The sequence below is a fragment of the Piliocolobus tephrosceles genome, chromosome 2, assembly GCF_002776525.5.
Source record: "Piliocolobus tephrosceles isolate RC106 chromosome 2, ASM277652v3, whole genome shotgun sequence".
Taxonomy (NCBI): Eukaryota; Metazoa; Chordata; class Mammalia; order Primates; family Cercopithecidae; genus Piliocolobus; species Piliocolobus tephrosceles.
The window spans coordinates 50,936,989-50,964,986 of record NC_045435.1 but is presented as its reverse complement, the minus strand read 5'-3'; the positions used below and the strand labels follow the sequence as shown (position 1 = coordinate 50,964,986).

General features: G+C 44.6%; 2 protein-coding genes across 2 annotated transcripts in view; one reads left to right on the top strand and one right to left on the bottom strand.

The window, feature by feature from the left end:
* FANCD2 (FA complementation group D2) overlaps positions 1 to 20,356 on the top strand; it is a 79,925-nt gene extending 59,569 nt beyond the window's left edge. The window contains exons 28-40 of the mRNA XM_026447629.2: positions 27 to 145; positions 5,227 to 5,337; positions 6,552 to 6,682; positions 7,872 to 7,965; positions 8,248 to 8,370; positions 10,026 to 10,119; positions 11,373 to 11,444; positions 12,476 to 12,514; positions 13,483 to 13,557; positions 14,391 to 14,465; positions 15,513 to 15,659; positions 17,153 to 17,248; positions 19,623 to 20,356. Coding sequence (XP_026303414.1) covers positions 27 to 145; positions 5,227 to 5,337; positions 6,552 to 6,682; positions 7,872 to 7,965; positions 8,248 to 8,370; positions 10,026 to 10,119; positions 11,373 to 11,444; positions 12,476 to 12,514; positions 13,483 to 13,557; positions 14,391 to 14,465; positions 15,513 to 15,659; positions 17,153 to 17,248; positions 19,623 to 19,697 — 1,251 coding nt within the window. The 3' untranslated portion in view covers positions 19,698 to 20,356. The remainder of the gene's footprint in view (positions 1 to 26; positions 146 to 5,226; positions 5,338 to 6,551; positions 6,683 to 7,871; positions 7,966 to 8,247; positions 8,371 to 10,025; positions 10,120 to 11,372; positions 11,445 to 12,475; positions 12,515 to 13,482; positions 13,558 to 14,390; positions 14,466 to 15,512; positions 15,660 to 17,152; positions 17,249 to 19,622) is intronic.
* Positions 1 to 27,484, bottom strand: FANCD2OS (FANCD2 opposite strand). The gene is made up of 3 exons (XM_023218478.3): positions 27,245 to 27,484; positions 22,850 to 23,431; positions 1 to 212 (listed from the first exon to the last, which is right to left on the bottom strand). The coding sequence occupies exon 2, from the start codon at positions 23,421 to 23,423 to the stop codon at positions 22,893 to 22,895; it is 531 nt and encodes a 176-aa protein (XP_023074246.1). The 5' UTR covers positions 23,424 to 23,431; positions 27,245 to 27,484; the 3' UTR covers positions 1 to 212; positions 22,850 to 22,892.
* Positions 27,485 to 27,998: the final 514 nt, after the last annotated feature.

The following is a 27,998-nucleotide window of genomic DNA, read 5'->3' as shown; positions in this document are numbered from 1 at the left end:
TGTCCTAAAATCATTTTTATTTTTAGTGTTTAGCTGCTGAGAATCACGGTGTAGTTGATGGACCAGGAATGAAAGTTCAGGAGTACCACATAATGTCTTCCTGCTATCAAAGGCTGCTGCAGATTTTTCACGGGCTTTTTGCTTGGTAAGTATGTGGGAAGTGTGGAGAAAAATGAGTATATACTTGCTTTTACTTAACAGTCACCAAGGCACTGAAATGTAGAAAAGAAAGAAAAGTTTCAAAAACCTTATGTAAATATGGTTCTTTAATTTTGTGGGAGTGTTCTTGTCTGTATTATTTCGTTTGATCTTATACTCTCTGAGTCCTTTGGAGTCACTATTGTTAACCATTTTACAAATTAGGTGACTTGCTGATGAGCTAACATATAACAGATCTGGCCATCTGATCCTCAGTCCAGTTTCCTTTAGCATGCTTTAATTCCAGATTGTTTGGTGACGAGCTGAACACAGTGTGAGCTGGACTATTCCATGATACCTTCATGGAAACAGTGGGACTCGAGGGAACCCCAGAAGGGTACCTGGCCTTTAGAGAGATAAAGGAAGGAGGTGGAAGGGGCAACATGGACAAAAGTAGAACTAAGGGAGGTGTGCCCCTTAAATACTTTGGTTCATCAGGGACAGACCTTGGGCCCTCTGTTCTCATTATACAAGATTTCTGGTCAATCCTACCCAAGCTTAAATTTAGCCAAAATTTATTTTCTGAGCTATAGGCATTTATATCCAACTGCCTACTCAACACCTCCTTAGATGTGTCATTGACACCTCAGACTCCACATCCAAAATGGAATGTGTCATCCCTAGCGCGCTCCTTCAGCTTTGTCTGGCTTAGTACATGGTACCACCAGTTGCCTGAACCAGAAACCAGGAGTTATTCTTTGTCCCTCCCTCTGCTCTCCACCGTCTTTTTCCCACATCTGATTGCCAAATTTTATTTTCTGTTATAAATAACATCTAGATAGCCATCTGTCCCTGTTTCTCCACTGCTTCCAGACTCCCACTATTTCTCAACCTGGACTGGGCTAGGTTCACACTTAGCATCTCTCAGTCCATTCTTCACATGGCAGTAAGAGTGATCTTCCTAACATAAACCCAATTTGATCCTATCCCAATTTGGATTTCTGATTGCTCTTAGATTTTTCTTGAGTTAAAACTCTCGGGCCATGCGCGGTGGCTCAAGCCTGTAATCCCAGCACTTTGGGAGGCCGAGACGGGCGGATCACGAGGTCAGGAGATCGAGACCATCCTGGCTAACACGGTGAAACCCCATCTCTACTAAAAAAAAAATACAAAAAACTAGCCGGGTGAGGTGGCGGGCACCTGTAGTCCCAGCTACTCAGGAGGCTGAGGCAGGAGAATGGTGTGAACCCAGGAGGCGGAGCTTGCAGTGAGCTGAGATCTGGCCACTGCACTCTAGCCTGGGCAACAGAGCGAGACTCCGTCTCAAAAAAAAAAAAAAAAAAAAAAACTCTCTTACCTAGCCTCTAGGTCTTCTTCTGACTCCTGCTATTCCATTTATTATGTTATACTCTGCCTCCAGCTTCACTGAGTTAATTTCAGCACCCCATATAGCTTTTATGTGGGAGACTTTGCACATGTTCATTCTCCTGCCAGGACCCCCACTCTTCTTGATCCCCAACTTTTTCTGACTCATCACATCTCTTGAGATCTGGACTTAAGCATCCATCCTGCCTCTCTAACCCCCAGTTCTCTTCTAACACTCTGGTATCCGTTCGTGATAAAACTTAATCTCATTTTATTATAATTACTTGTTCATCAGTCTTTCCTGCTAGACTCTGAGCTCCATGAAGGCAGATGTTTGTCATTTTAATATCCTCAGTACTTAAAAGCAGTGCCTGACAAAAAATTTGAACAATTTATCAAGGAGACTTATGGATGGCACGTGTGAAAGGGGCCTGACATTGTGGCTTATGCCTGTAATCCCAACACTTTGGGAGGCCCAAGTAGGTGGATAACTTGAGCTTAGGAGTTCGAGACCAGCCTGGGCAGCATGGCAAAACTCTATCTTTACAAAAAAACACAAAAATTATCTGGGCATGGTGGCATGCATCTGTAGTCCCAGCTACTCAGGAGGCTGAGGTGACAGGATGGCTTGAGCCTGTGAAGCAGAGGTTGCAGTGAGCCAAGATTGCAACACTGCACTCCAATCTGGGCAATAGAACCAGACCTTGTCTCAAAAAAAAAAAAAAATCTGGGCACAATGGCCCAGCGAAATTAACACAGAAAATAAATCATCTCTAAAAATTATAAAAACAATAATTAGAATAAATACATGAAAGGATGTTTATTTATTACTTCTTAAGGAAATGCAAATTAAAAGCACAATGAGATAGCACAACACACTCACTAGCATAGCTACATTAAAAAGACTTAGCATGCCAAGTGTTGGTGAGAATGTGGAGCAACTGGAGCTCTCACATGGTTCTAGGGGGACTTTACAATGGTACATCCATATTGGGAAATAGTTTGGTAGTTTCTTATAAAGCTAGACATGCACCTACCATGTGACTCAGCCATTCTGTCTTTAGGTATTTAACCAAGGGAAATGAAAGCATATGTCCACCAGTGTGGGGAAAAGAAAGAGATCAGCTTGTTACCGTGTCTATATAGAAGGAAGTAGACATAAGAGACTCCATTTAGTTCTGTATTTGAGATGCTGTTAATCTGTGACCCTACCCCCAACTTTGTCCTTGCAAGAGACATGTGCGAAGGTGATTTAAGGTTAAAAGGATATTGGGCTGTGCAGGATGTGTCTTTGTTAAACAAGTACCTGAAAGAAGCTTGATGGTTAAAAATCCTGCCCCTCCCTGGGATTGGAACATCTCCGGGTAATACCCATTGTGTGTCTTGTTTACTGAGTAAGGAGAAAACGCCTTTAGGAATTAGGTGGGACTTGCTGGAGCATTAGGAATAAGGTGGGACTTGCTGGAGCAATACTGCTAAAAGGTTTATGGAGATGTCGCATATACATCTCAAGGCACAGCATTTTTCTTTAAACTTATTCATGTTACAAGGATTTTTTCATATGTCTTACTGCCGATTTCCTCCCTACAATAATCCTATTGTCCAGCCACTCCCTTATCCTTTTAATGGTAAAGATAATTCTCAATAAATACTAAGGGAACTCAGAGGCCGGTGCCTGCGTGGGTCCTCTGTAAGCTGAGCGCTGGTCCCCTGGGTCCCGCTTTTCTTTCTCTATACTTTGTCTCTGTGTATTATTTCCTTTTCTCAAGTCTCTCGTCCCACCTAACGAGAAGCACCCACAGGTGTGGAGGGGCAGGCCACCCCTTCACACCAGGGTCTGGTACAGGAATATTTTTAGCAATTTAGCCTGTAGTTTTACATAGTATATTCTAAACTTGTTTCCCATGCTTGTGTGCATGTGTGTGTGTATGTGTGTGTGTTTGTGACGGAGTCTCACTCTGTCACCCAGGCTGGAGTGCAGTGGCACGATCTCGGCTCACTGTAACCTCTGCCGCCCAGGTTTAAGTGATTCTCCTGCCTCAGCCTCCTGAATAGCTGAGAATACAGGTGACTGCCACCATGCCCGGCTAATTTTTGTATTTTTAGTAGAGACGGGGTTTCACTATCTTGGCCACGCTGATCTTGAACTCCTGACCTCGTGAACTACCCTCCCAAAGTGCTGGGATTACAGGTGTAAGCCACCACAACCGGCTTTTTTTTTTTTCCCCTGAGACAGGGTCTTGCTCTGTTGCCCAGGCTGGAGTGCAGTGACATAATCGTAGCTCACTGCAACCTCTGCCTTCCAGGCTTATAAATCCTCCCACCTCAGCCTCTCAAGCAGTTGGGACTGCAGGCACGTACCACCATGCCCAGCTAATTTTTGCTTTTTTTTGTTGTTGTTTTTCTTTGGTAGAGACAGGGTTTCTCCATGTTGCCCCAGGCTGGTCTCGAACCCCTGAGTTCAAGTGATCCACCTGCCTCAGCCTCCCAAAGTGCTGGCATTAGAGGCGTGAGCCGCCATACCTGGCCCAAATTCAACATTTTAAATACATGAAGTTTGCTGTACATCAATTATATCTCATTGAAGCTGTGGTAGACATAAAACCTGACACCTAATAGGCCCTCAGAATACATTTGTTGAAAAGAAGAATTACTATCACTGGTGATTGGGAAAATGCTTCTAGAGAAGATCTAGGAAGTCAGATTGTGCTGGGCGTCAAAAGTCAGGCAGAATAATTTAAATGTTGTCCAGGGAAGCCATTTTGGAGTTTTATGATCACAGCCATGATACAATGAAAGCAGTGGTTTAGGAAAACCCTTCTGGCAGCAGAGTGCAGGACAGATTGAAAAGGGATGCAAAAAGAACACTCAAAATGTGTCACTATGATCTACACATGTATTGATAGGGGCCTGGCCAAAATGATGGTCTGGGCTTGGAAAGGAAGGGACAATATGAAAGGTAATCCAAAGACAGAAATGTCAAGACTTGACTGGTTAATGTAGGAGAATGGGTAAGTACCACTATAGGCTGGACATTGATTTAGCAGTTTGACAAAATTATTCCTATATTTTTGAAGAAGACTACATATCTCTAAAATGTAGGGAATGAAGGAGAGCTTTTTGCCCTTGAAAATAAACCTATGGCCCAGGCGTGGTGGCTCACACCTGTGACAAGAAAGAAGAAAAGAAACCTATGAAGACTTCAGGAGAGATTACTTTGGATGTATTTCAGTTTCTACTCTGATACTTAGAGCTGTGATTGAATTTGGTACTTCAGTACTTTCCATTTCAATTCTTTTTTCTTTTTTCTTTTTTTTTTTTTTGAGATGGAGTCTCACTCTGTCACCAGGCTAGAGTGCAGTGGCACAATCTCGGCTCACTGCAACCTCCACCTCCCTGGTTCCAGCGATTCTCCTGCCTTAGCCTCCCAAGTAGCTGGGACTACGGGTGCCCGCCACCACGCCCAGCTAATTTTTGTATTTTCAGTAGAGACGGGGTTTCACCATGTTGTCCAAGATGGTCTCCATTGTTAACCTCGTGATTCGCCCGCCTCAGCCTCCCAAAGTGCTGGAATTACAGGCATGAGCCACCACGCCTGACCTCTCAATTCTTTTTTCAAACTGTTAAACTATTGATGGTATAGACTGGAGGCCAGGATCCTTAAATATTATCCAAGTAGTTTTCCAGAAACTAAGCTAACCCCTCTTACCTTGACTTCCTTAGGAGTGGATTTTCTCAACCTGAAAATCAGAATTTACTGTATTCAGCCCTCCATGTCCTTAGTAGCCGACTGAAACAGGGAGAACACAGCCAATCTTTGGAGGAACTGCTCAGGTGAGTCAGACTACATAGCCAAGATTATTGTCCCAAGAAATTCCTAGGAACAGGATTGGCAACTTTCTTGAAAATAACCTGGGTGTCTTTCAGTAGTTGTAAAGGAAATTATTTTCAGCTACTCTCCTCATATATGAGCGTTCTCATCTATGTATTCTGATAAATCCTGAAGTATTAGAAGCCTTGAATCTTCATGAATGTATCAGTCCATAAACTCAGCCTTTTCAAGTAATAATGATGAAAACATTGACCATCTGTAATCAACTCTTGATTATCCAGGGACCTACTGTCTCCCAGCAGGGTTGGGTAATTAGGCAGCAGCTAGTTATCACTGATAACTTGTTTCTTTCCCCTTGTCTTGTATGAAGACCTTACATGGCTGAGGGGTAGGCAGTGGACAAGGGAGGTGAGATGATCTCAGGGGCATGGCTTTTCGGCCCCCTCCCCCTTCAGTCAGATTTGACTTGGTCTTTCTCTCACTTCCCTTGATAACCTAGACTATCACTGGGTCAGCAGTCAGTGCTTATCATCCCTGTCTATAGGTCAGGACCTTATTGCTTCTTTTATTTATTTTTATTTATTTTTTTTGAGAGAGAGAGTCTCACTTTGTCACCCCAGCTGGAGTGATCTCGGCTCACTGCAACCTCCACCTTCTGGGCTCAAGTGATTGTCCTGCCTCAGCCTTCCAAGTAGCTGGGATTACATGCGCATGCCGCCACACCCTGCTAATTTTTGTATTTTTGTAGAGATATTTTCACCATGTGGCCAGGCTGGTCTCTAATTCCTGAGCTCAGGTGATCTGCCTGTCTCAGCCTACCAAAGTGCTAGGATTACAGGCATGAGCCACCATGGCTGGCCTGTGAACCCAGATTTTAAAAATTATTTTCAGTGTATTGCCTAAGACTTTAAAGAGCAGATAATTTATCTAGGGTTGTACATATTAGCGTGATGCTTGGGTTTCTCAGCATACATGACCCCTTCAAGGCCAACATTCCATCCATGGAGCTGTCTTCTGCCCTGGCTTTTTCCATACAAAGGTATGGTTTTCTACCGAGAGGCTTGAAGAGGGTTGTTACTAAAGCACCTGAAAATAAGGAGGATTCTGATTAGGCCATCAAACACTTAAAGGGACTTGGGCACATCATGTGGATTTAAATATATCTGTAATACATAGGATATTATTGCATTTGTTTGTTTTTCTTGTCTTCTTACAGCCAGAGCTTCCATTACTTGCAGAATTTCCATCAAAGCATTCCCAGTTTCCAGTGTGCTCTTTATCTCATCAGACTTTTGATGGTTATTTTGGAGAAATCGACAGCTTCTACTCAGAACAAAGAAAAAATTGGTGATGGGCCCCAGATCCTTTTTTTTTAATGAATAGGGCTAATATCTCACACTTGTAAACTTGGGGCTTCCCAGGACATTTTTACATGTAAATCCCCACATAACCTCAGACAGGCCCCCTTACTATACCAAGAAGGTCATTTACCCAGAACAACCTGACTGATTTCTGCTAAAATTGCTTAGTCTGAGTTTGGTTAGACAAGCTGAGTAGATAGTTTTCTCTTTGGCTTAAGTTTAATCATGTTCTTCCTTTTCAAAAAAAAAAAAAAATTATCTGAGACATTTGACAAAACTACACAAACCATGAGGTTAATAAAGTAGGAGATAAAGGAGAAGTCAGGGTCAAGTGTAAAAGAAATACTAGCCTCTTCCCTGGCCATTTTCTTTTCTTTTTCTTTTTTTTTTTTTTTTGAGATGGAGTCTAGCTCTGTCGCCCAGGTTGAAGTACAATGGTGCGATCTTGGCTCACTGCAACCCTCCACCTCTGAGGTTCGAGTGATTCTCCTGCCTCAGCCTTTCAGGTAGCTGGGATTATAGGCATGCACCACCATGCCTGGCCAATTTTTGTATTTTTAGTGGAGACAGGGTTTCACCATGTTGGTCGGGCTGGTCGCAAACTCCTGACCTCGTGATCCGCCTGCCTCGGCCTCCCAAAGTGCTGGGATTACAGGCGTGAGCCACTGTGCCCAGCCCTGGCTTCTTTCTTTAACTGTCTTTTATAATAGCTCTTAGAATGCAGCTCATCCTAGTTTGCAGCACATCAGAAAGTAAGATAAAAATGCAAAACAAACCTTTATTTTTCCCTGTTGATTAAAAGGGGAAGGTTTGGTCTGAATTTTGGAGGTGACCACTGCTATTGACCAGCTCAGGAGGAACAAGATTGGCCTTCCCACTGCCCAGCAGCATTCCTTTTCTCTGTGTGTCTGTATTTATGTTCATGTTTGCATGTTTGTGTGTTTCAGGATGGGGTTGGGGTGGGACATGTTGAGCCTTAGACAAATGAGTTTATGTCTGGCAAAAGGGCCAGTGGTTCAGGAACATGACAGCTTTTTGTAAGTTGCCTATTAGACCGGGAACATCTTAGTAAATGTAAACTAATAATCCTTTTGATCGATATCCTCAAAAGCCTGAAAAGCAAGAATGAGGTCAAGTTCCCATATGTAAGATTCCTTTGTCTTTTTTTCTAACAGCTTCCCTTGCCAGACAATTCCTCTGTCAGGTGTGGCCAAGTGGGGATAAAGAGAAAAGCAGCATCTCTAATGACCAGCTCCATGCTTTGCTCTGGTGAGATGTTTGGTTTCTTCCAATGAGCCAAATAGCCATTTTCTATTTTGCTACTGTTTTTTGTCAGAGACTGGACAAATGACCTTTTTAGTGGGAATTTGAAAACGATGAAGTAGGTCAAAAATGAACACAATTTGGAACATGTGGATCTTAAGATCCTCTGATTCTGTTTTAGGCTGTCAGCTAACTGCTTATTAATTCAGATCATAGAGGAATTAGAGGAATCTGCAGTTGTATTCTACTTTGTTAATCAGTGGGTCAAATATTTGACTCTCAATGCAGTATCTACCTGGAGCACACAGATAGCATTCTGAAGGCCATAGAGGAGATTGCTGGTGTTGGTGTCCCAGAACTGATCAACTCTCCTAAAGATGTGTCTTCCTCCACATTCCCTACACTGACCAGGTAAGGGAGTTCTTTCCTCCAGTTTTTCCCTTAAGATAGAATCATCATCAGGCTGGGTGCGGTGGCTCACCCCTGTAATCCCAGCACTTTGGGAGGCTGAGGCAGGTGGATTACCTTGAGGTCAGGAGTTTGAGACCCACCTGACCAACATAGCGAAACTCTGTCCCTACTAAAAATACAAAAATTAGCTGGGCGTGGTGGCACATGCCTGTAATCCTAGCTACTTATGAGGCTGAGGCAGGAGAATCGCTTGAACCTGGGAGGCAGAGGTTACAGTGAGCCGGGATTGTGCCACTGCACTCCAGCCTGAGCAGCAAGAGCGAAACTCCATCTCAAAAAAAAAAGAATCATAATCACACTGTCCAATGTATGTAGCTTCCACACAACTGCTTTGCTCCTCCTTATCTAATTCTGATATAGACAGTAGATATAATCATGCATTCAATAAAGAGAGTTTGCTATGCATTCCTTTCGAGGGCTCTCAGCTAATACATTTGAGGGGACCCTGGTGGTTTTTGTTTTGTATTGTTTTGTTTTTGAGAAAACTTGCCACCCAGGCTGGAGTGCAGTGGCGCAATCTCAGTTCACTGCAACCTCTACCTCCTGGGTTCAAGCAATTCTCCTACCCCAGCCTTTCAAGTAACTGGGATTACAGTCACCCACCACCACACCCGGCTAATTTTTGTTTTTTTTTTTTTTTTTTTGAGACGGAGTCTCGCTCTGTCGCCCAGGCTGGAGTGCAGTGGCCGGATCTCAGCTCACTGCAAGCTCCGCCTCCTGGGTTCACGCCATTCTCCTGCCTCAGCCTCCCGAGTAGCTGGGACTACAGGCGCCCGCTAACACGCCCGGCTAATTTTTTGTATTTTAGTAGAGACGGGGTTTCACCGTGTTAGCCAGGATGGTCTCAATCTCCTGACCTTGTGATCCGCCCGTCTCGGCCTCCCAAAGTGCTGGGATTACAGGCTTGAGCCACCGCGCCCGGCCAATTTTTGTATTTTTAGTAGAGATTGGGTTTCACCATGTTGGCCAGGCTAGTCTTGAACCCGACCTCAGGTGATCTGCCTGCCTTGGCCTCCCAAATTGCTGGGATTACAGGCGTGAGCCATTGTGCCCAGCTGAGATATTTTAGCCATCTTGAGAACAGGGTGCTCACATGTATGTCTCACTTAATGGGTTTGTGTCTCAGAATATCAATAGTTATCTTAACATTTATAGTCTTTTCAGTTTATAAAGCACTTTTACTTTATCTCGTTTGATCCTTTTGATAATTCTGTGAGGTTGGTATCATTGCCCCTATTTTACTGTTGAGGAAAATGAGAACTAGGGAAATTCTCAAGCTTACACGTGCAATAAAATAAACATAGAACTAGGACTCAAACTCAGATCTTCTCACTGTTACTTCACTACTTTTTCCATACTACCATACCACGTCCTTTCATAAAGTTAATTCCATTGTTTGACAGGCAATCTTCTTGGACCTATTACTGAGTCCCTATTACTGAGTCCTTTCCACTCCCCCATCCTCTTACTAAGGACCCTAGTGAAAGGACATTTAGAGAGGTAGGGAAGGAAGATACTTTTGGTTCCTGATGCTTCCTAAGTAGTTCTAAGCAGTGCATCATGGCGTAGGCATGCATGCTTTTCTCGTCTTCTAGGCACACTTTTGTTGTTTTCTTCCGTGTGATGATGGCTGAACTAGAGAAGACAGTGAAAAAAATTGAGCCTGGTACAGCAGCAGACTCGCAGCAGGTGAGTAAGATATAGTCACTTCAAGAAGTGGACTTTGGATTACTTGGAAGTTGCTGATTCTTTTTTTTTTTTTCCTTTCCCTGAGACAGAGTCTTGCTTGCTCTGTTGCCCAGACTGGAGTGCAGTGGCATGATCTCGGCTCACTGCAACCTTGCCTCCTGGGTTCAGGCAATTCTTCTGCCTCAGACTCCTGAGTAGCTGGGATTATAGGCATGTGCCACCACACCCGGCTAATTTTTGTATTTTTTAGTAGAGACAGGGTTTCACCATGTTGGCCAGACTGGTCTCGAACTCCTAACCTCATGATCCACCCGCCGTGGCCTCCCAAAGTGCTGGGATTACAGACATGCACCAGTGCGCCCGTTGGAAGTTGCTGATTCTATTTCTTGGGTCCGAGTTTTCTCCTAAGCTGTTTTTTGTTTTGTTTTGTTTTGAGTTTCTGAGATTCAGGATTTTTTTCAAAGAGTTCCTAGTTTAATTTCCTTTCCCTCTAGTTAGAGATGAGGAATGGGCTCTGTTTTCCTTGGCTACTGCCCAGTTTGCCTCCTGTTAACTGACATGAGGTAAGCCAGTCTGTTTGAGATACTGTGGATCTTGGCAGCCTGCTAACCAGAACAGAGCTACACAAGTAAAGGGCTAGCATAGGGAAGCAGAGAAGCTACAGCCAATATATGTTTTTTCTTTTTCTTTTTGAGACAGGGTCTGAGTCTGACATCCAGGTTGGAGTACAGTGGTGCAAACTTGGCTCACTGCAACCTTTGCCTTCTGGGCTCAGATGATCCTCCCACCTCAGCCTCCTGAATAGCTGGGACCACAAATGCACGCCACCATGCCTGGCTAATTTTTCTATTTTTAGTAGAGGCGGGGTTTTGTCATGTTGCTCAGGCCGGTCTTGAACTCTTAGGCTCAAGCAGTCTTCCCGCCTCAGCCTCCCAAAGTGCTGGGATTATAGGCATGAACCACCGCAATTGGTCTGATGGCCAGTACTTGTTGCAAAGGCTTTTACTTACTTAGGAATTGCTGAAGAGGAAACTTTTTAGAATGTCTGTCTCTATGAGGTGTTCTAATGTTACCACAACATGTGCAGGCCTCAGAACCATCTTGTGGATGCACTGGTTGCTACATCTCTTGGGAAGGATAATTGGCTTAAATATCTGTATAGCTAGTAATTCAAGAACTATATCTAAGTGGGAATATACTAAGGGAAGTATTTGGCTATGACTCAGAGGTGCCCATATATTTGGCTGCCCCAGATTCATGAAGAGAAGCTCCTCTACTGGAACATGGCTGTTCGAGACTTCAGTATCCTCATCAACTTGATAAAGGTGAGTATGGAGGCTCCTTGACCCATCTCACCAAATAACTGCAGAAACCAAGTGTCCTGGCTTCCAAAATGCACTCTCCTTGCTCCTCTTCCCACTCTTCCTTGGGGCCTGCTCTCCCTGAGTCGTCTTCTTCCTTTGTCCCCGTACCCATCCTGGATAACCCTTTTTCTCACTAGGTATTTTTTTTTTTTTTTTTTTTTGCCTCTTCCTTTCTTCCTTCTACTTATGCCACAATACTATTTAATGACTCCTTCCATCTGTAATTTCTTCACTTTTTCACCTTGCCTTGGGTCCTGTGTGATCTGAGCACACATTCCCTCTTCTAACCCTGAATGCCCTCATTCTCCTTTAAACACAATGTACTCTCACCCACTCCATCGTGGTTTTGCTCAGCTTGTTCCCCCAGCCTAGAATGTCCTTGTCTCTCCTTTCCACCTCTTTCATGTCTTTTGTTTTTGTTTTTGTTTTGAGGCAGGATCTTACTCTGTTGTCCAGGCTGGAGTGCAGTAGGGTGATCACAGCTCACTGCAGCCTCAATCTCCTAGACTCAAGAATCTTCCCACTTAAGCCTCTCGAGTAGCTGGGACTACAGGCACATGCCACCATGCCCAGCTATTGTTTCTATTTTTTATAGAAATAGGGTCTCATTCTGTTACCCAGGCTGGCCTCGAACTCCTAGGCTCAAGTGATACACTAGCCTCTGCCTCCCAAAATGCTGGGATATCAGGCATGAGCCAGTATGCCCAGCCTCATCCAGTCTTCAGATCAAGGTTTTGGACCTCTAATAATGCCATCTTCTCAACACTTCCAGTTGGAATCAGTTTATTTCTCTTTGCTCTTCTCTTCCTTTTCTTGAACTCCAGTTATGATAATCACTTTATTCTGCTTTGTAATATTAATTTAAATGTTGACATTCCTCCATTTTAGAATTCTCTACAGAACCCAAGGCTGTGTTTTGCACAGTGGGAAAGAGGCTGGAGTGCTCAAAGGAGCAGATCTCAGCCTTGGTTTCTTGTCTTTCATCTCTCCAGGTATTTGACAGTTATCCTGTTCTGCATGTATGTTTGAAGGTGAGAGATTTACTGGGTCCTGTTTCATATTCTTCCTGTGGGTCACTCTAGAGAGGACCTCAGCTAAGATAAATTGCTCAGTTTCTTGCCCACAAGCCAGAGTTTCCAGAATCTGTGCCAGTTTAGGGAAGGCAATGGATACATTTTCCCACCCTAGTTGGATGATTGGAGAAGCCAGTGTTCCTACGAATTTGAAAACTTTTGGTAAGAATCTTAGTACTAGGAGGAATGGCTTCAGGGCAGTTGAGTTTAGGAGCAGTAGTTACCTTCCCTGCCATTCCTTACCAGGCAAAAGGGAGGAAGGAGTAGATGATTCTTCTTTAAAGTCTATGTGGTGGCCTTACAAATGTAGGATCTGATATCCTGAGAATTGCCAAACTTCTCTTTCATGGGAATAGCCTGTATTAGCCCTAGATTTGATGGGAAGTCCAGTCGAAACGTTATGGGGAGAATGCTACTTCCCCACTCCTGAAGTTTCCTTCCAAGTGGATGGTGCCCCATTCTTGTTATCTACTGGTCACTCTCTCTCTTTTTACTCCACCCTTGCGCAGTGTGGGAGCTGGGTGAGTTGGAAAGAGGAGTGATTTATCTGATTGGGAAATGTAGAAATTGGTCATATGCTTCCTCAGCTTTACCCAGTTTTTCCCTCTTGGGAGTAAGTTATCCTCAGATACAGCTCCCCTCTACTCCTCTATGCTCTCACTCCTAAGCTGAGCAAGTTCCCTGTCCATCCACTGTATCTGTGGTAGGTAAGTCTGCCTAATTCTGGGGCTTAGTTAACAGGCCTGTTTGATTTTTGTGTTAAGTTACATTCTCCAAATAAACCTTTTAGACCCTTCCCAATTTGTTTTATATATATATAAATAAGAAAATAAAACCCTTGGGCTGGATGAGGCTATTCTGCCTCAGAAAGGGGCCTTTCAGTCAGATACCTTCGCTAGAGATAACAGTGTGTATCTCTTCTTCAGTACGGACGTCTCTTTGTGGAAGCATTTCTGAAGCAATGTATGCCGCTCCTAGACTTCAGTTTTAGAAAACACCGGGTAAGAGCTAAGAGCAGAGAATAAAGATACGCACTGAAGAGTTGCTCAGAAGTTATGTCCATGGTGACTCCTGGGTGAGGCTGGGAGTGTTCTACCTGGGCTCCTCTGGTCCACTTCAGCTATAGCCAGAGATCCCCAAATAGGACTGAATATTCCAAAGTAGGCTAAACTCCTCAGACCCACTCTGGATCAAACCCACCTTTCTTCTACTTCTCCAGATCCGACAGTGGTTTTCCTTTTAGCTTGATTTTATTGTGCTACTGCACTCTCAGGTCCTCATGTATCAGTGTGTCATTTGCTTATTCCTTTATGCTTCTGTAGGTATACTCAGAAATGATTTAAAAAAAAAAAAAGTTTCTTTGTGTCATAAAACCCTTTGTGTGGTAATGAACATTCTTGACAGTTTGTTAGCCAATGGCACCCAGGGCTAGAGTGATGAAGTAAGGATAGAATCAGATTATTTCCTATACATACTTAGCAAGTTGAACAAACCACTCACCATATTTGGTTGGTCCCTCATAGCCCTGAAAGAGAAAAGGAAGGTGGTATTTTATCCTAATGTTGCAGATGGGAAAACTAAGACATGGTAACCTATGTAAAACTAAAATGCAGGTCTTATAACTCTCAGATTTATACAAGGAACAGAAATGGGAGTGTTGAGAATAAGAGGTAGCTGCTATTCCTCCTATTTGAGAGGCAAATTAAGATGATTATCAGCATAGGCTGGAACCTGCAGAGTTTATCCTCTTTGGAGCTTTTGATTGCAAGGGTATATTGAATCTAAAATGAAATCAGGACATTTCATAGAGCATTTATAAATTTATTGGTTATAGGAAGATGTTCTGAGCTTACTGGAAACCTTCCAGTTGGACACAAGGCTGCTTCATCACCTGTGTGGGCATTCCAAGGTAAGAAGGGGAGCAGATCCTATCAGCAGCCTGCCTGTTGGCTTAATTTGCAGTTGCTATTGGGAGATCCATAGGCTACTGTCCTTCATTTATATCTGGGACTGTGTCTGTCCAAAGGCAGTTTATTCAGAGCAAATCCTTAGTTGCTGCTTGAGATTGGGCAGTCCTCTAGAAGGGAATCTCTGCATCTGAAATTTGATTCAAACTCCAAAGCTCTTTTTCCTCTAGAAACTTCTTGGGTGAGAGGAATAGAATGCTGGTATATGTTTACTTCTGCAAAGTCCTCTAGGCGACAGGACTGTGATGTAAGTGATGATCCTGCAAGAGACAGGAGGTAGCTCTAAAGCAGCCATCTGTAGAGGCTTTCATCTGTGCTACTTACTTTCAAGGAATGCATCTGTGTCTTATGAGAACATCTGAGCATTAAAGGATTTTTCCACTTGAAGCCTTCTTATAGTTAATGAGGTATTGTCACGTTTTGTCTGAATGAACATAGAACCCTAGAGTTCTGCAGTCACTGGCAAACCAAATGATTCTTGAGTCCAGTTTCTGTTACTTACTTCCTCTTCTGGTTCTAAATGTATAAGGTCCTGAAGAGTGAATTTTTTTTTTTTTTTTTTTGAGATGGAGTCTCGCTTTGTAGCCCAGGCTGGAGTGCAGTGGTGCAGTCTCTGCTCACTGCAAGTTCCGCTTCACGGCTGCACAGTGAATTTTTAAGGAATTCTCTTAGCTAAACAGGGCTACTCTATTGTTTAATATCAGTAAAATATATATTCAAGAATATTTTAGGTAAATTAATTGATGATCGGCCAGTAAGAGGTTATGAAGAGAAACCAGAGGTGTTAGTGGTATGTCTTCTAGGCTTTGAATTATTTAGCTGCCAGTATCTTTGGATTACTCTGCCAAGCTATTCCTGTTTGATGGAACATACCATTGGTCCATATTGGCAGGGCTTGTATTCTTATTCAGTATTCAAAGGTTTCTATAAGAAATATGAAGGCATGATGATAAACTCACAAAAGATGGATGTTATTTATCTCCATTCAGATTCACCAGGACACGAGACTCACACAACATGTGCCTCTGCTCAAAAAGACCCTGGAACTGTTAGTTTGCAGAGTCAAAGCTATGCTCACCCTCAACAATTGTAGAGAGGCTTTCTGGCTGGGCAATCTAAAAAACCGGGACTTGCAGGTAAGCCTTGGATCCTGCTAGTGATAATTCCCCAACCTTATTCTTTGTGACAGCATCACATGGCATGTAAGGCAGGTCAGCTAAGCCCTGGTCTCTCAGTAAGGCTACTTTTCTCAAGTCTGTGACTGTTGAACTCTTAAAGTTATGGTACATTGCTCATGGGCCCTAGTCACAGGCTATACCCCTCATCTTGGGCAGCAAGGCACCAAAACATGCCATTGATATAAACAATGCCTCAGACATAAAGGAGTCAGACCAGTACAAACCTCTCTCTACAGCCAGAGGGGCTCCTTTAAGCCCCACTGAGGGTAGATTCATAATAACATTTTTGTATAGGGACAAACATTTCTTTTGTTTAGTTATATTTTTTCCCCTAAGCCAATCTGTCTTATTCTGGAAATTACAAATTAATCTCTAATTTTAACTAATGAGCATTTATAAGGTTTTTTAATTGTCTGATTAGCTGAAATCTTGTGTTGTTTATACTACTACTTTGAAGTTACAACATTTTTCAGATAGGATAGTATAAGCCCTTTTCTTTCATGCTTAAAATATCTGAGTCTTTTTTTTTTTTTTTTTTTTTTTTTTTGAGAGGGAGTCTCGCTCTATCGCCGCCCAGGCTGGAGTGCAGTGGCCGGATCTCAGCTCACTGCAAGCTCCGCCTCCCAGGTTTAGGCCATTCTCCTGCCTCAGCCTCCCGAGTAGCTGGGACTACAGGCGCCCGCCACCTTGCCCGGCTAGTTTTTTGTATTTTTTTAGTAGAGACGGGGTTTCACGGTGTTAGCCAGGATGGTCTCGATCTCCTGACCTCGTGATCCGCCCGTCTCGGCCTCCCAAAGTGCTGGGATTACAGGCTTGAGCCACCGCGCCCGGCCCAATATCTGAGTCTTATAGTCAGTTACATATGAAATATATAAAATAGCACCACAGAAAATTCCTTTCTTCACATCAACCTTATGAGGCAGATACTGTTGTTTCTTCGTAAAAATTGAAGCTCAAATAAGTAAAGTAATTTACCTAATGTCATTCAACAGTAAGTGAGTGGAGCCAGGGTTTGAGTCCAAACAGTCCTAAATCCAGACTTGATATTCTTAAACACTTCACTGTACTGTCCTTTAGCCTCTGCATGGCCTTTCGTAGTTGGTGTAATGGTGCTTATATCCTTTAAGGTATTTGGGAAATTTTAGAACCATGTTCAGCATCAACTTAGAGTCACCAATACAATCTAGCCTTTTAAAATGTAGTGTGATGCTAGCATACCAAGATGAACCTTTTGTTACATTACTTATTGTATCAGAGCCACAGACATCTCAGAAACGTGGAGTTGAGTATCCCTCCTCTAGATGCTGAATCACAAGTTGGTATCCATGTTTGACTGTGTTTTGAATGGCCAGAATATCTTCCTTTGTATTGCCTGTAAACTCAACCTTCTCCCCTATTACCCTAAATGTGATCATTATAACCCACAATTTTCTTGGTCCTTTCACATGTAGGGTGAAGAGATTAAGTCCCAAAATTCCCAGGAGAGCACAGCAGATGAGAGTGAGGATGACATGTCATCCCAGACCTCCAAGAGCAAAGCCACTGAGGTATCTCTGCAAAAGGCACCAGAGTCAGGCACTGATGGTTGCATTTTGTTAATTGTTCTGAGTTGGTGGAGCAGAACTTTGCCTACTTATGTTTATTGTCAAGTACTTCTATGCCCATTTCCATTCCCTCCATAACAGCTTCTGTGCTTATATAATTTTGTGGGACCCAGAAAAAACAACCACACAATCTTAGAATCGCTACTGAGTATCTCGAGTTGTGGCATTTGTTATAGAGTTGACAATTCTCTGCATTATAGCCTCTCATTTTCCATGAATTCATATCTGAAATCATTTTAGAAGGGAGAAGTCATCGAAGTATTTTCTGAGTGTTGAAAAGAATGAGTTAAACCATTTAAACACATTTGAAACATACGAAAATAGAAATGTGAAAGCATTTGGTGAAAGCCAAAGCACAGAGTCAGAAGCTGCCGCCTTAGAGAACTGAAATAAAAATAGAAGTTCTTACTCTTTTTTGTGGTACAGATGCTTTTGAGAATTTGAAGAAAGCTAAATAAAAATGTATACATGGCTGGCACAGTGGCTCATGCTTGTAACCCTAGCACTTTGTGAGGCCAAGGTAGGAGAATTGCTTGAGCCCAGGAGCTCAAGACCAAGCTGCGCAACATAACAAGACCCTATCTCCACAAAAAAATGAAAAATAAGCCCAGGCACGGTGGCTCACACCTGTAATCCCAGCACTTTGGGAGGCCAAGGTGGGCAGGTCACAAGGTCAGGAGTTCAAGACCAGCCTGGCCAACATAGTGAAACCCCATTTCTACTAAAAATACAAAAATTAGCTGGGTGTGGTGGCACGCGCTTGTAGTCTCAGCTACTTTGGAGGCTGAGGTAGGAGAATCACTTGAATCCGGGAGGCAGAGGTTGTGGTGAGCTGAGATCCCGCTACTGCATTCCAGCTTGGGCAACAGAGCGAGACTCCGTCTCAAAAAAAAAAAAAAAAGGCGTACATTTATAAAATTTTGTCACAATTCAGGTAGGTTATAGACACCAAAAAGCTCAAATGTAAGAACCCTTGCTGTGGGGCCTCTGTTTGTAATGCAATTTGAGTCTGATCCAGAAAGATCATTTAGTATGAAAAATCTGGCCTGGTAGGGTGGCTCACACCTGTAATCATGGCACTTTGTGAGGCTAAGGTGGGAGGGCTGCTTAAGCCCAGAATTTCAAGTCCAGCCTGAGACCCCATCTTTACAAAAAAAAATTTTTTGAGCTAGCTAGGCATGGTGATGCATGCCTGTGGTACCCGCTACTCAGGAGGCTGAGGTGGGAGGGTTGCTCAACCCCAGGAGGTGGAGGCTTCAGTGAGCCATCATCACACTCCAGCCTGGATGACAGAGCGAGACCCTGTCTCAAAATAAAAAAGTTCTTTTATTTACATGGTCCACAGTTTTATTTGTATAATATACCCCTTCTACCTTTTTCTCAGAGAATTTGAGGCAGACAGTATCCTATTAGTTTGGTACTTTCCCCTAAGCAAATTTCTCATACTAGAATTGTAAGCCAGACAGAACAGAATTTTGTACCGGATTCCTGTTGAGATACACCAGCACAGCACTTCTTTTTTTGAGACAGAGTCTCCCTCTGTCGCCCAGGCTGAAGTGCAGTGGTGCAATCTCGGCTTACTGCAATCTGTCTCCCGGGTTCAAGCAATTCTGCCTCAGCCTCCCAAGTAGCTGGGATTACAGGTGCCTGCCACCATGCCTGGCTAGTTTTTGTATATTTAGTAGAGACAGGGTTTCACCATGTTGACCAGGCTGGTCTTGAACTCCTGACCTCAGATGATCCACCCGCCTCAGCCTCCCAAAGTACTGGGATTACAGGCATGAGCCACCGTGCACTGCCATACCACCACTTGTAATAAATATTTCATTCTATATGGAATGCCCTCGTTGTTCCTATGTCATATACATGAAGTAGAGCTGGAGGACCATGGCTTGTTTAAAATTATGCAAATTGGGCTGGGTGCGATGGCTCAGGCCTATAATCCCAGCCCTTTGGGAGGCTGAGGCAGGCAGATCACCTGAGGTCAGGAGTTTGAGACCAGCCTAGCCAACGTGGCATAAACCCCGTCTCTACCAAAATACAAAAATCTGCCAGGCGTGGTGGTGCATGCCTGTAATCCCAGCTACTTGGGAGGCTGAGGCAGGGGAATCGCTTGAACCCGGGAGGCGGAGGTTGCAGTGAGCTGAGATCACGCCACTGCATTCCAGCCTGGCAACAGAGCAAGACTCCTTTAAATAAATAAATAAATAAAAGTTTTAATAGTGACAATAGTACAGTTGTGTATCCTCTAGGAACTGTATTCCAGAGGTCACCCAGAGCAGTAACCTAAAATACTTATTTATTCTTTGCCCCTTAGGATGGTGAAGACGACGAAGTAAGTGCTGGAGAAAAGGAGCAAGACAGTGATGAGAGTTACGATGACTCTGATTAGACCCCAGACAGATTGTTGCCCGCTTCTGTGTCTCTGCCAGCCTCTGATCATTTTGTGTTTAGAGTTTGAAATCCGCTGTTTACCTTTCTTACTGGAAGGATCCTTTTTTTGTTCCTCTTTTTTTTTTTTCCTAAGACGGAGTCTCGCTGTGTTGCCCAGGCTGGAGTGCAGTGGTGTAATCTCGGCTCACTGCAACCTCCACCTCCTAGGTTTAAGCGATTCTCCTGCCTCAGCCTCCTGAGTAGCTGGGACTACAGGAACATGCCACCATGCCCGGCTAATTTTTGTATTTTTAGTAGACACAGGGTTTCACCATGTTGGCCAGATGGTCTCAATCTCCTGAACTCATGATCCACCTGCCTCAGCCTCCCAAAGTGCTGGGATTACAGGAATGAGCCATGGCCATCTTTTGTCCTTAAAGTGGGGGCTTTATTAACTTGTGGACATCATGGATTGTCTAACATCATCACAGTCCCTGGCTCAGGATTCTAATGTAGCATTATTTATTGGTTTGGATAAACCCAGCTGTGCTACACTGCAGAGTAAAATCTCTGAATCATGATTCTGGACTTTGGGAGCTAGTTTTGAAACTCTGATTTATTCTAGAACTTAGGCTTGTACCAATTTTACAAATAAATTCTGTTCTAAGTTCTGCCTCAGCTGCCTCATTTATCTTTCTGGGTTTGCTTTATTATTCAAGGATTAGGTGGAATTGAATTGAGATTTGTGCAGAGAAATTATGGAGACTGGTGCTAACATAGTTCTGCCGATTAAAATCATGTCTCCTGGCCGGGTGTAGTGGCTCATGCCTGTAATCCCAGCACTTTGGGAGGCCGAGGTGGGCGGATCACTAGGTCAGGAGATTTGAGACCATCCTGGCTAACATAGTGAAACCCCATCTCTACTAAAAATACAAAAAATTAGTCGGGTGTGGTGGCGGGCGCCTGTAGTCCCAGCTACTTGGGAGACAGACGCAGGAGAATGGCATGAACCCGGGAGGCGGAACTTGCAGTGAGCCGAGATCGCACCACTGCACTCCAGCCTGGGAGACAGAGCGAGACTCCATCTCAAAAAAAAAAAAAAAAAATCATGTCTCCTATTGTAAGAACCAATTTCATTTGAAATGAGATATATCTGGTCTTTCTGGAGGATTGACTTGATTTTGATCTTCCTTTCCCCCTTTTTTTTTTTTGAAACAGAATCTCTGTCACCCAGGCAGGAGTGCAGTGGCATGATCTCAGCTCACTGCAACCCCCACCTCCCAGGTTCAAGTGATTCTCCTGTCTCATCCTCCTGCATAGATGGGACTGCAGGCGTGCACCACCACGCCTGGTTAATCTTTGTATTTTTTTAGTAGAGACAGGGTTTCACCATATTGGCCAGGCTGGTCTTGAACTCCTGACCTCGTGATCTACCCGCCTTGGCCTCCCAATGTGGTGTGATTATAGGCGTGAGTCACCATGCCCGGTCAACTTAAACTTCTTGTCAATGCCCAAAGAAAGTCAAAAGGAATGTTTTGGCTGCTTTTTAAATTTTTTTGATTGGTATGATAGTATAAGACCAAAATAAAGGCCGGGCGCATGGCTCACACGTGTAATCCTAGCACTTTGGGAGGCTGAAGAGGGTGGATCACGAGGTCAGGAGATTGAGACCATCCTGACTAACAGTGAAACCTGGCGGGCACCTTTAGTCCCAGCTACTTAGGAGGCTGAGGCAGGAGAATCGCTTGAACCTGGGAGGTGGAGCTTGCAGTGAGCCGACATCGTGCCACTGCACTCCAGCCTGGGCAACACAGCAAGACTCTCTCAAAAAAAAAAAAAGACTAAAATAAAAAAGCAGCATCAAACTCGTGTTAACTTTGTATATATAATGTTTATTTCCATATTCTGAGTTATACCTAACCTAGTTATAAGAATGCTACAAAGGCCAGGTACGGTGGTTCACGCCTGTAATCCCAACACTTTTGGAGGCTGAGGCCAGGGGATTGCTTGAGCCCAGGAGTTTTGAGACCAGCTTGGGCAACGTGGCGAAACTCCATCTCTACTAAAAAAAAAAAAAAAAAAGACAAAAATTAGTGGCCGGACGCAGTGACTCATGCCTGTAATCCCAGCACTTTGGGAGGCCAAAGCGGGCAGATCACCTGAGGTCAGGAGTTCAAGACCAGCCTGACCAGCCTGGAGAAACCCGTCTCTACTAAAAATACAAAAGTAGCTGGACATGATGGCACATGTCTATAATCCCAGCTACTAGGGAGGCTGAGGCAGGAGAATCGCTGGAACCTGGGAGGCAGAGGTTGCGGTGAGCCGAGATCGTGCCATTGTGCTCCAGCCTGGGCAACAAGAGCAAAACTCCATCTCAAGAAAAAAAAAAAAAAAAAAGCCAGATATGGTGGCCCACACCTGTAGTCCCAGCTACTCAGGAGGCTGAGGCAGGAGGATCCCTTGAGCCTGGGAGTTTGAGGCTGCAGTGAGCCAAGATCATGCCATTGTAGTCCAGCTGGGATGACAGAAAAAAACAAAAAAATGCTACAAAATTACTTGTAGTTTATTAGAAATAGAACATTAGGAGTACATTTCAGCTAAAATGGAGAATCATGAGTTCCATGTAGCCTACCAGAAAGCCTAGCTTCGTTCGGTGCTGCTACCAAGATCTTTCTTGCCAGGCTGTAAGTATTGTTTAGTATCAGTATATTTCTACCCACTTTTGCACACTCCCGTGGTATTAGGGTGTGGTTAGGGTTTTTTTCTTATTTTCAATGTTTTGGTTGGGGGAGGTTTTAAACTAATCCTTGACCTATATATAGATTTTTGACATCCCCTGGTACATAGAAATCCATATCTTTCTCCTCTACACACCTTTTTCCCCCAGTTCATTGTGATCTTAGGTGTTTATGTGAGTTCACACTAGGCTCATTGGTTTATATCGTTTGTTTAATGGTTATCACATGTACATGTCAATGCTAGTTTGACTCTCAATGGTTCAACCTTACAATGGGAATGTTCTTCCTTGTTCTCTATCATTGGTCCTTTTTTGGAGGGGAAGGGATGAAAGGGGCTCCTGAATCATCACTGCTTGAAACAAAAGCAAGATGGCTGGGGCAATGACACAGTTTCATTTACATGGACAGGTTTCTGTAAGCTTCAGTTACATACCAAAGGGCATTATGTGAAGAAATGGGGATCACATGAGGACCCTTTACTTGGAGTGCTGCAAGGCAAAGGTGCACTTTTTGTAAGTTGCATACAGCAAGAGGATAGAGCGCAGCATCTGTTTACACATAGTCACTGTCATCTGAATCTGAGGCTCCTTCAGTCCAATGGGCCACTGGTGCTCCCTGCTAATGATTTTGCAAAAGGCTGACTTGTCTGAAACTCTGAAAGTCCCGGTCCATTTTGGTGGCTGAGCTGTGATAACCCTGCCAAAGACAGAATCTACTCCACTGAGGCGGATGGGCTGGGGCTTCCTGACCAGTCCTTTGTTCATTGTTCGCAACTCTGATGTGTGACAGGGTAACTTGGGACTCACTCCAGATTCCAGGAATGGGCTGTCTAGGACTAGAGTGACCTCTTGAAAGCACAGCTGCACTTCAAGGTCAGATGGTGTGTGTGGGAAGCAGGGAGAGGCCCTGAAGGGGTGCTTGGAGGAAGGTATAGGTGTCGTGTGCCGCAGCCATTGGAAGCTCTCGTCCAGTGGGGTCCATGGTGACCAGAGCTGGTATCCTGCCATTGACAGTCCTAAAGGAGGGAAATCAGAGCATGGAATTTCCCTGACATGCTTTTCATGACGGTATGGATTTTCAAATTCCCATCTCTGCCTCACTATTGACATAAACTTATTCTATATTTCCCATGAATAGATTCCAACAGGTGTTAGGATATTAGTAATTCTTTTCTTTCTTTTTTTCTTTTTTGAGACAGTCTCACTCTGTCACTCAGGCTGGAGTGCAGTGGAGCAATCTTGGCTCACTGTATTTTTAGTAGTGACAGAGTTTTGCTACGTTGGCCAGGCTGGTCTCCAACTCCTTTTTTTTTTTTTTTTTTTTTTTTTTTTGAGAGGGAGTCTTGCTCTGTCGTCGCCCGGGCTGGAGTGCAGTGGCCGGATCTCAGCTCACTGCAAGCTCCGCCTCCCGGGTTCAAGCCATTCTCCTGCCTCAGCCTCCGGAGTAGCTGGGACTACAGACGCCCGCCACCTCGCCCGGCTAGCTTTTTGTATTTTTTAGTAGAGACGGGGTTTCACCGTGTTAGCCAGGATGGTCTCGATCTCCTGACCTCGTGATCCGCCCGTCTCAGCCTCCCAAAGTGCTGGGATTACAGGCTTGAGCCACCGCGCCCGGCCCATGGTCTCCAACTCCTGACCTCAGGTGATCCACCTGCCTCGGCCTCCCAAAGTGCTGGGATTACAGGCGTGACTCACTGCGCCCAGCGTGGGTATTAGTAATTCTAATAAAGAGAAGTAGGCAATGATTACAAAGAGTGATCTGGCAACTGCTATGTGTACTAAAACTTTATATTACACTTTTTCACAAGCCTTTGGAAGTAGGTCTTAACCCATTTTATAGATGAGGAAATGATTTGTCTGAAATGAAATGAATATAGGTCCACTGTTAGGACCTATGCTATGTTGTTAGCTGCTAATGACAGAATCTATATGTTCTGAGGTGACAGAAGCTGCTGAGAATTCATGATGAGACCTTATTGAGGTTAGAAGAAGCTCAGAAAAGTCATGTCTTAAAAATATTTATGGCTGGACACAGTGGCTCATGCCTACAATCCCAGCACTTTGGAAGGCTGAGGCAGGTGGATCACTTGAGATCAGAGTTCCAGACTAGCCTGGCCAACATGGTGAAACCTTGTCTCTACTAAAAATACAAAAATTAGCTGGGCGTGGTGGCATACGCCTGTAGTCCCAGCTACGTGGGGAGGCTGAGGTGTGAAAATCGCTTTAACCCAGGAGGCAGAGGTTGCAGTGAGTCAAGATTGCACCACTGCACTCCAGCCTGGGCGAAAAAGCAAGACTCCGTCTCAAAAAAAAAAAAAAAAGGCCGGGCGCGGTGGCTCAAGCCTGTAATCCCAGCACTTTGGGAGGCCGAGACGGGTGGATCACGAGGTCAGGAGATCGAGACCATCCTGGCTAACACGGTGAAACCCCATCTCTACTAAAAATACAAAAACTAGCCGGGCGAGGTGGCGGGCACCTGTAGTCCCAGCTACTTGGGAGGCTGAGGCAGGAGAATGGCGTAAACCCGGGAGGCGGAGCTTGCAGTGAGCTGAGATCCGGCCACTGCACTCCAGTCCGGGCGACAGAGCGAGACTCCGCCTCAAAAAAAAAAAAAAAAAAAAAAATTGTGCGGTTCACAATGTGTGAACTCTGTACTAGCAGCTTCAACATCATTTGGAAACTTGTAGAAATGCACATTTTTGGGCCCCACCTCAGACCAACAGAAACAAACTCCAAGTGGGGCCCAGCAATCTGCATTTATACAAGCCCTCTTGCATTGTCTATTTTGAGAATTTCTTATGCTATTCCTTTCAAACAACTCTAACTTTCACTATTCATTACTGAGATCATCTCCTGGCCCCAAAGGCCTCTGTATTTTCTCTGCACATGGGAGCAACTTGCAGACCCCTGGGTTATTTATATACCACCTCAGAGGAGCTACACCAGGCTGGGAGGAGAAGACATTTCCAAAGTCCAGTCAAAAAATTGTTAAAGATTTTGTTTTTCTAGGCGTGGGTGTGTTTTTTAATTTCTTTTTCTGTTTTGTTTGTTTTCCATCTGTGGAAGACCTACTGGTTCCATAGACCTTAATTTTCTTTTTCCTTTGAAGATTAAAAAGGGCTGTGAGGATATTGCTAACTCAAAATTTATGCAAGTAAAATTAGAATTTTCCATCATTCTCCTTCAACATTGCCAGTATACAAGGTTTACTGAATTCAGAAGCTAATTCTTTTTTTAGCATGTACCTATTATGTTAGTGGGCATAGTGGGTCCCTTTTCTTTCTAGCCAAGTGTATTTCTCTGCCCCTTCTTCTCCCACAGAAGATAGCAGCATATCCCATCCTATCCAGTAATTGCCCTAGAAATACTGTGAAAATTTTGACATCTTCACCACCGTTTGTGAGATAGAAAAGTTGATTTTAAAAAAAGAACTGTTGGCCAGGCACAGTGGCTCACACCTGTAATCCCAGCACTTTGGGAGGCCGAGGCGGGTGGATCACTTGAGGTCAGAAGTTCAAGACCAGCCTGGCCAACAGGGTGAAACCCCGTCTCTACTAAAAATACAAAAATTAGCCAGGCATGGTGGTGGGCGCCTGTAATCCCGGGTACTCATGAGGCTGAGGCAGGAGAATCACTTCCAGTGAGCCGGGATCAAGCCATTGAACTCCAGCTTGGGTGACAGAGGGAGACTCCATCTCAATAAAAAAATAAAAAAGTAAAAAAAAAAAAAAAAAAAGGTTGGTGACATTTCAGACCAGAAGACCTGCCCCTGACAATGGTTAGTATGGGGGATTTGTTGATTTTCTCCAACTAGTATGTTTCTCATGATCTATGTAGGCTCTTTGCAAAGTACTAAGTGTTCAAATATCTGGGCTGCCTTAGAATGAGAAAGGGACACCCAAAGGACAGTTATCTATTCCAAACACCCTGTGAAAGGCTTCTGGTGCTTGATATCTTGACCTTCAGAGCACATATCCAAGAGAGGGACTACCGTGGTACACCACCACGGCAAGGTGGGCAGAGAGTATGAATGCTGCCAAGCATATTTTTAATCCCATAATATGGGATTTTAAAAAGTATTTAATCCCAGGATCCTTTTCTTTTTCTTTTCTTTTCTTTTTTTTTTTTTTTGACATGGAGTCTGGCTCTGTTGCCCAGGCTGGAGTGCAGTGGCGCAATCTTGGCTCACTGCAAGCTCCGCCTCCCAGGTTCAGGCCATTCTCCTGTCTCAGCCTCCCGAGTAGCTGGGACTACAGGCGCCCGCCACCACGCCCGGCTAATTTTTTTGTGTTTTTAGTAAAGACGGGGTCTCACCGTATTAGTCAGAATGGTCTCAATCTCCTGACCTCGTGATCCACCCGCCTCAGCCTTCCAAAGTGCTGGGATTACAGGCGTGAGCCACCAGACTCTGCCCCCAGGATCCTTTTCTTGCCACATCTTCTAAGAGGAAATAGAGATAGAAGTAAAAGGCTTTGTCAAATGTCCAGCTTAAGTCAGGGCGCGTGGCTCACGCCTATTGCAATCACAGCACTTTCGGAGGCCAGGGCGGGCCAATCACCTGAGGTCAGGAGTCAGCCTAAATATTCGGCAGAACCAACATGGGATGAGAGGGCTTCTAAACCTAGGTCCCTGCACCACTTCGCACAAAGTTTAAAGATGGTTCATCCCATCCCCACCGCCCAGAAGTCACTGTCAACCACTCCAGAAGGGCTTGAACCTACCAAGTCTGCTCAAGCTGCTCAGTAGCTCCCAGATAGGGAACACCTGGTTCTCTTGGTCAAAAAGGTTTCCCCTTCACACCCCACTTCCCATTTCAAGGATTTCCCCACCTGGGAAACGGGGCGTTAGCGGCAAAATGCAGCTGAGGTCGTGAACTGTAAACGGAGATGCGGAGGGTCTGGAGCTGCCAAGAGTGGAGAGGCTCCCACTCCAAGCCGGAAGAAAGGGCTTGGGCCTCCTGGGTCTCTATCCTGGGACAGGGACCAGAAGGTTCTGGCTGAGAAGGACGATGCGGTGGGAACCCGGGCCCCGTCCCACCATCCGGGCCCAGGGCTCACCTGCTGAACCCTGAGGGTCGCACGCTCCAAAGTGGCGGCCCCTGTTCGTGGCGCCTGGCAACCACCTTTGTGACCCAGGACTGCGGGGCAGCCCGAGCCGCGGCGGGGATGGGGGCTCGAGGCGCCCTGCTGGGAGGCGTAAGGGCCGCACTCCCCGCCCCCACCTCATTGGAATGCCTTGTCCAGGACTCGGCCTTCAGGAGGGCTGGTTCGAATCCTGTCCCCTCCATTGTCTTTCTCCCTACCGTGCCACACCTGTGTACCTTTGATCAAGTCACAGAGGACAGGCGACCCCCACTTAATGGCCGTGGTCAGGGGCCTGCATAAAAGTCCCAGGACCTGTAGTTAGTGTTAAAAGTTAGTCCCAACTCATCACACTGTGCTCAGTGGGTGCTCAGGCTTGCTCAGTGTTGCTCTATTTGAATGATCCCAGTGCAAAGAAATAGAATAAATATTCACCTGTCAAGAGAAGGAGGAAACACACGTCCTTCCTTGATTTCCTGACAGAAAACCTTTCTCAGCCTTC

What these genes read in the sequence shown, in the direction of transcription:
- FANCD2OS (XM_023218478.3), bottom strand. Translation starts at nt 23,423, where the DNA reads ATGGCAGGATACCAGCTCTGGTCACCATGGACCCCACTGGACGAGAGC.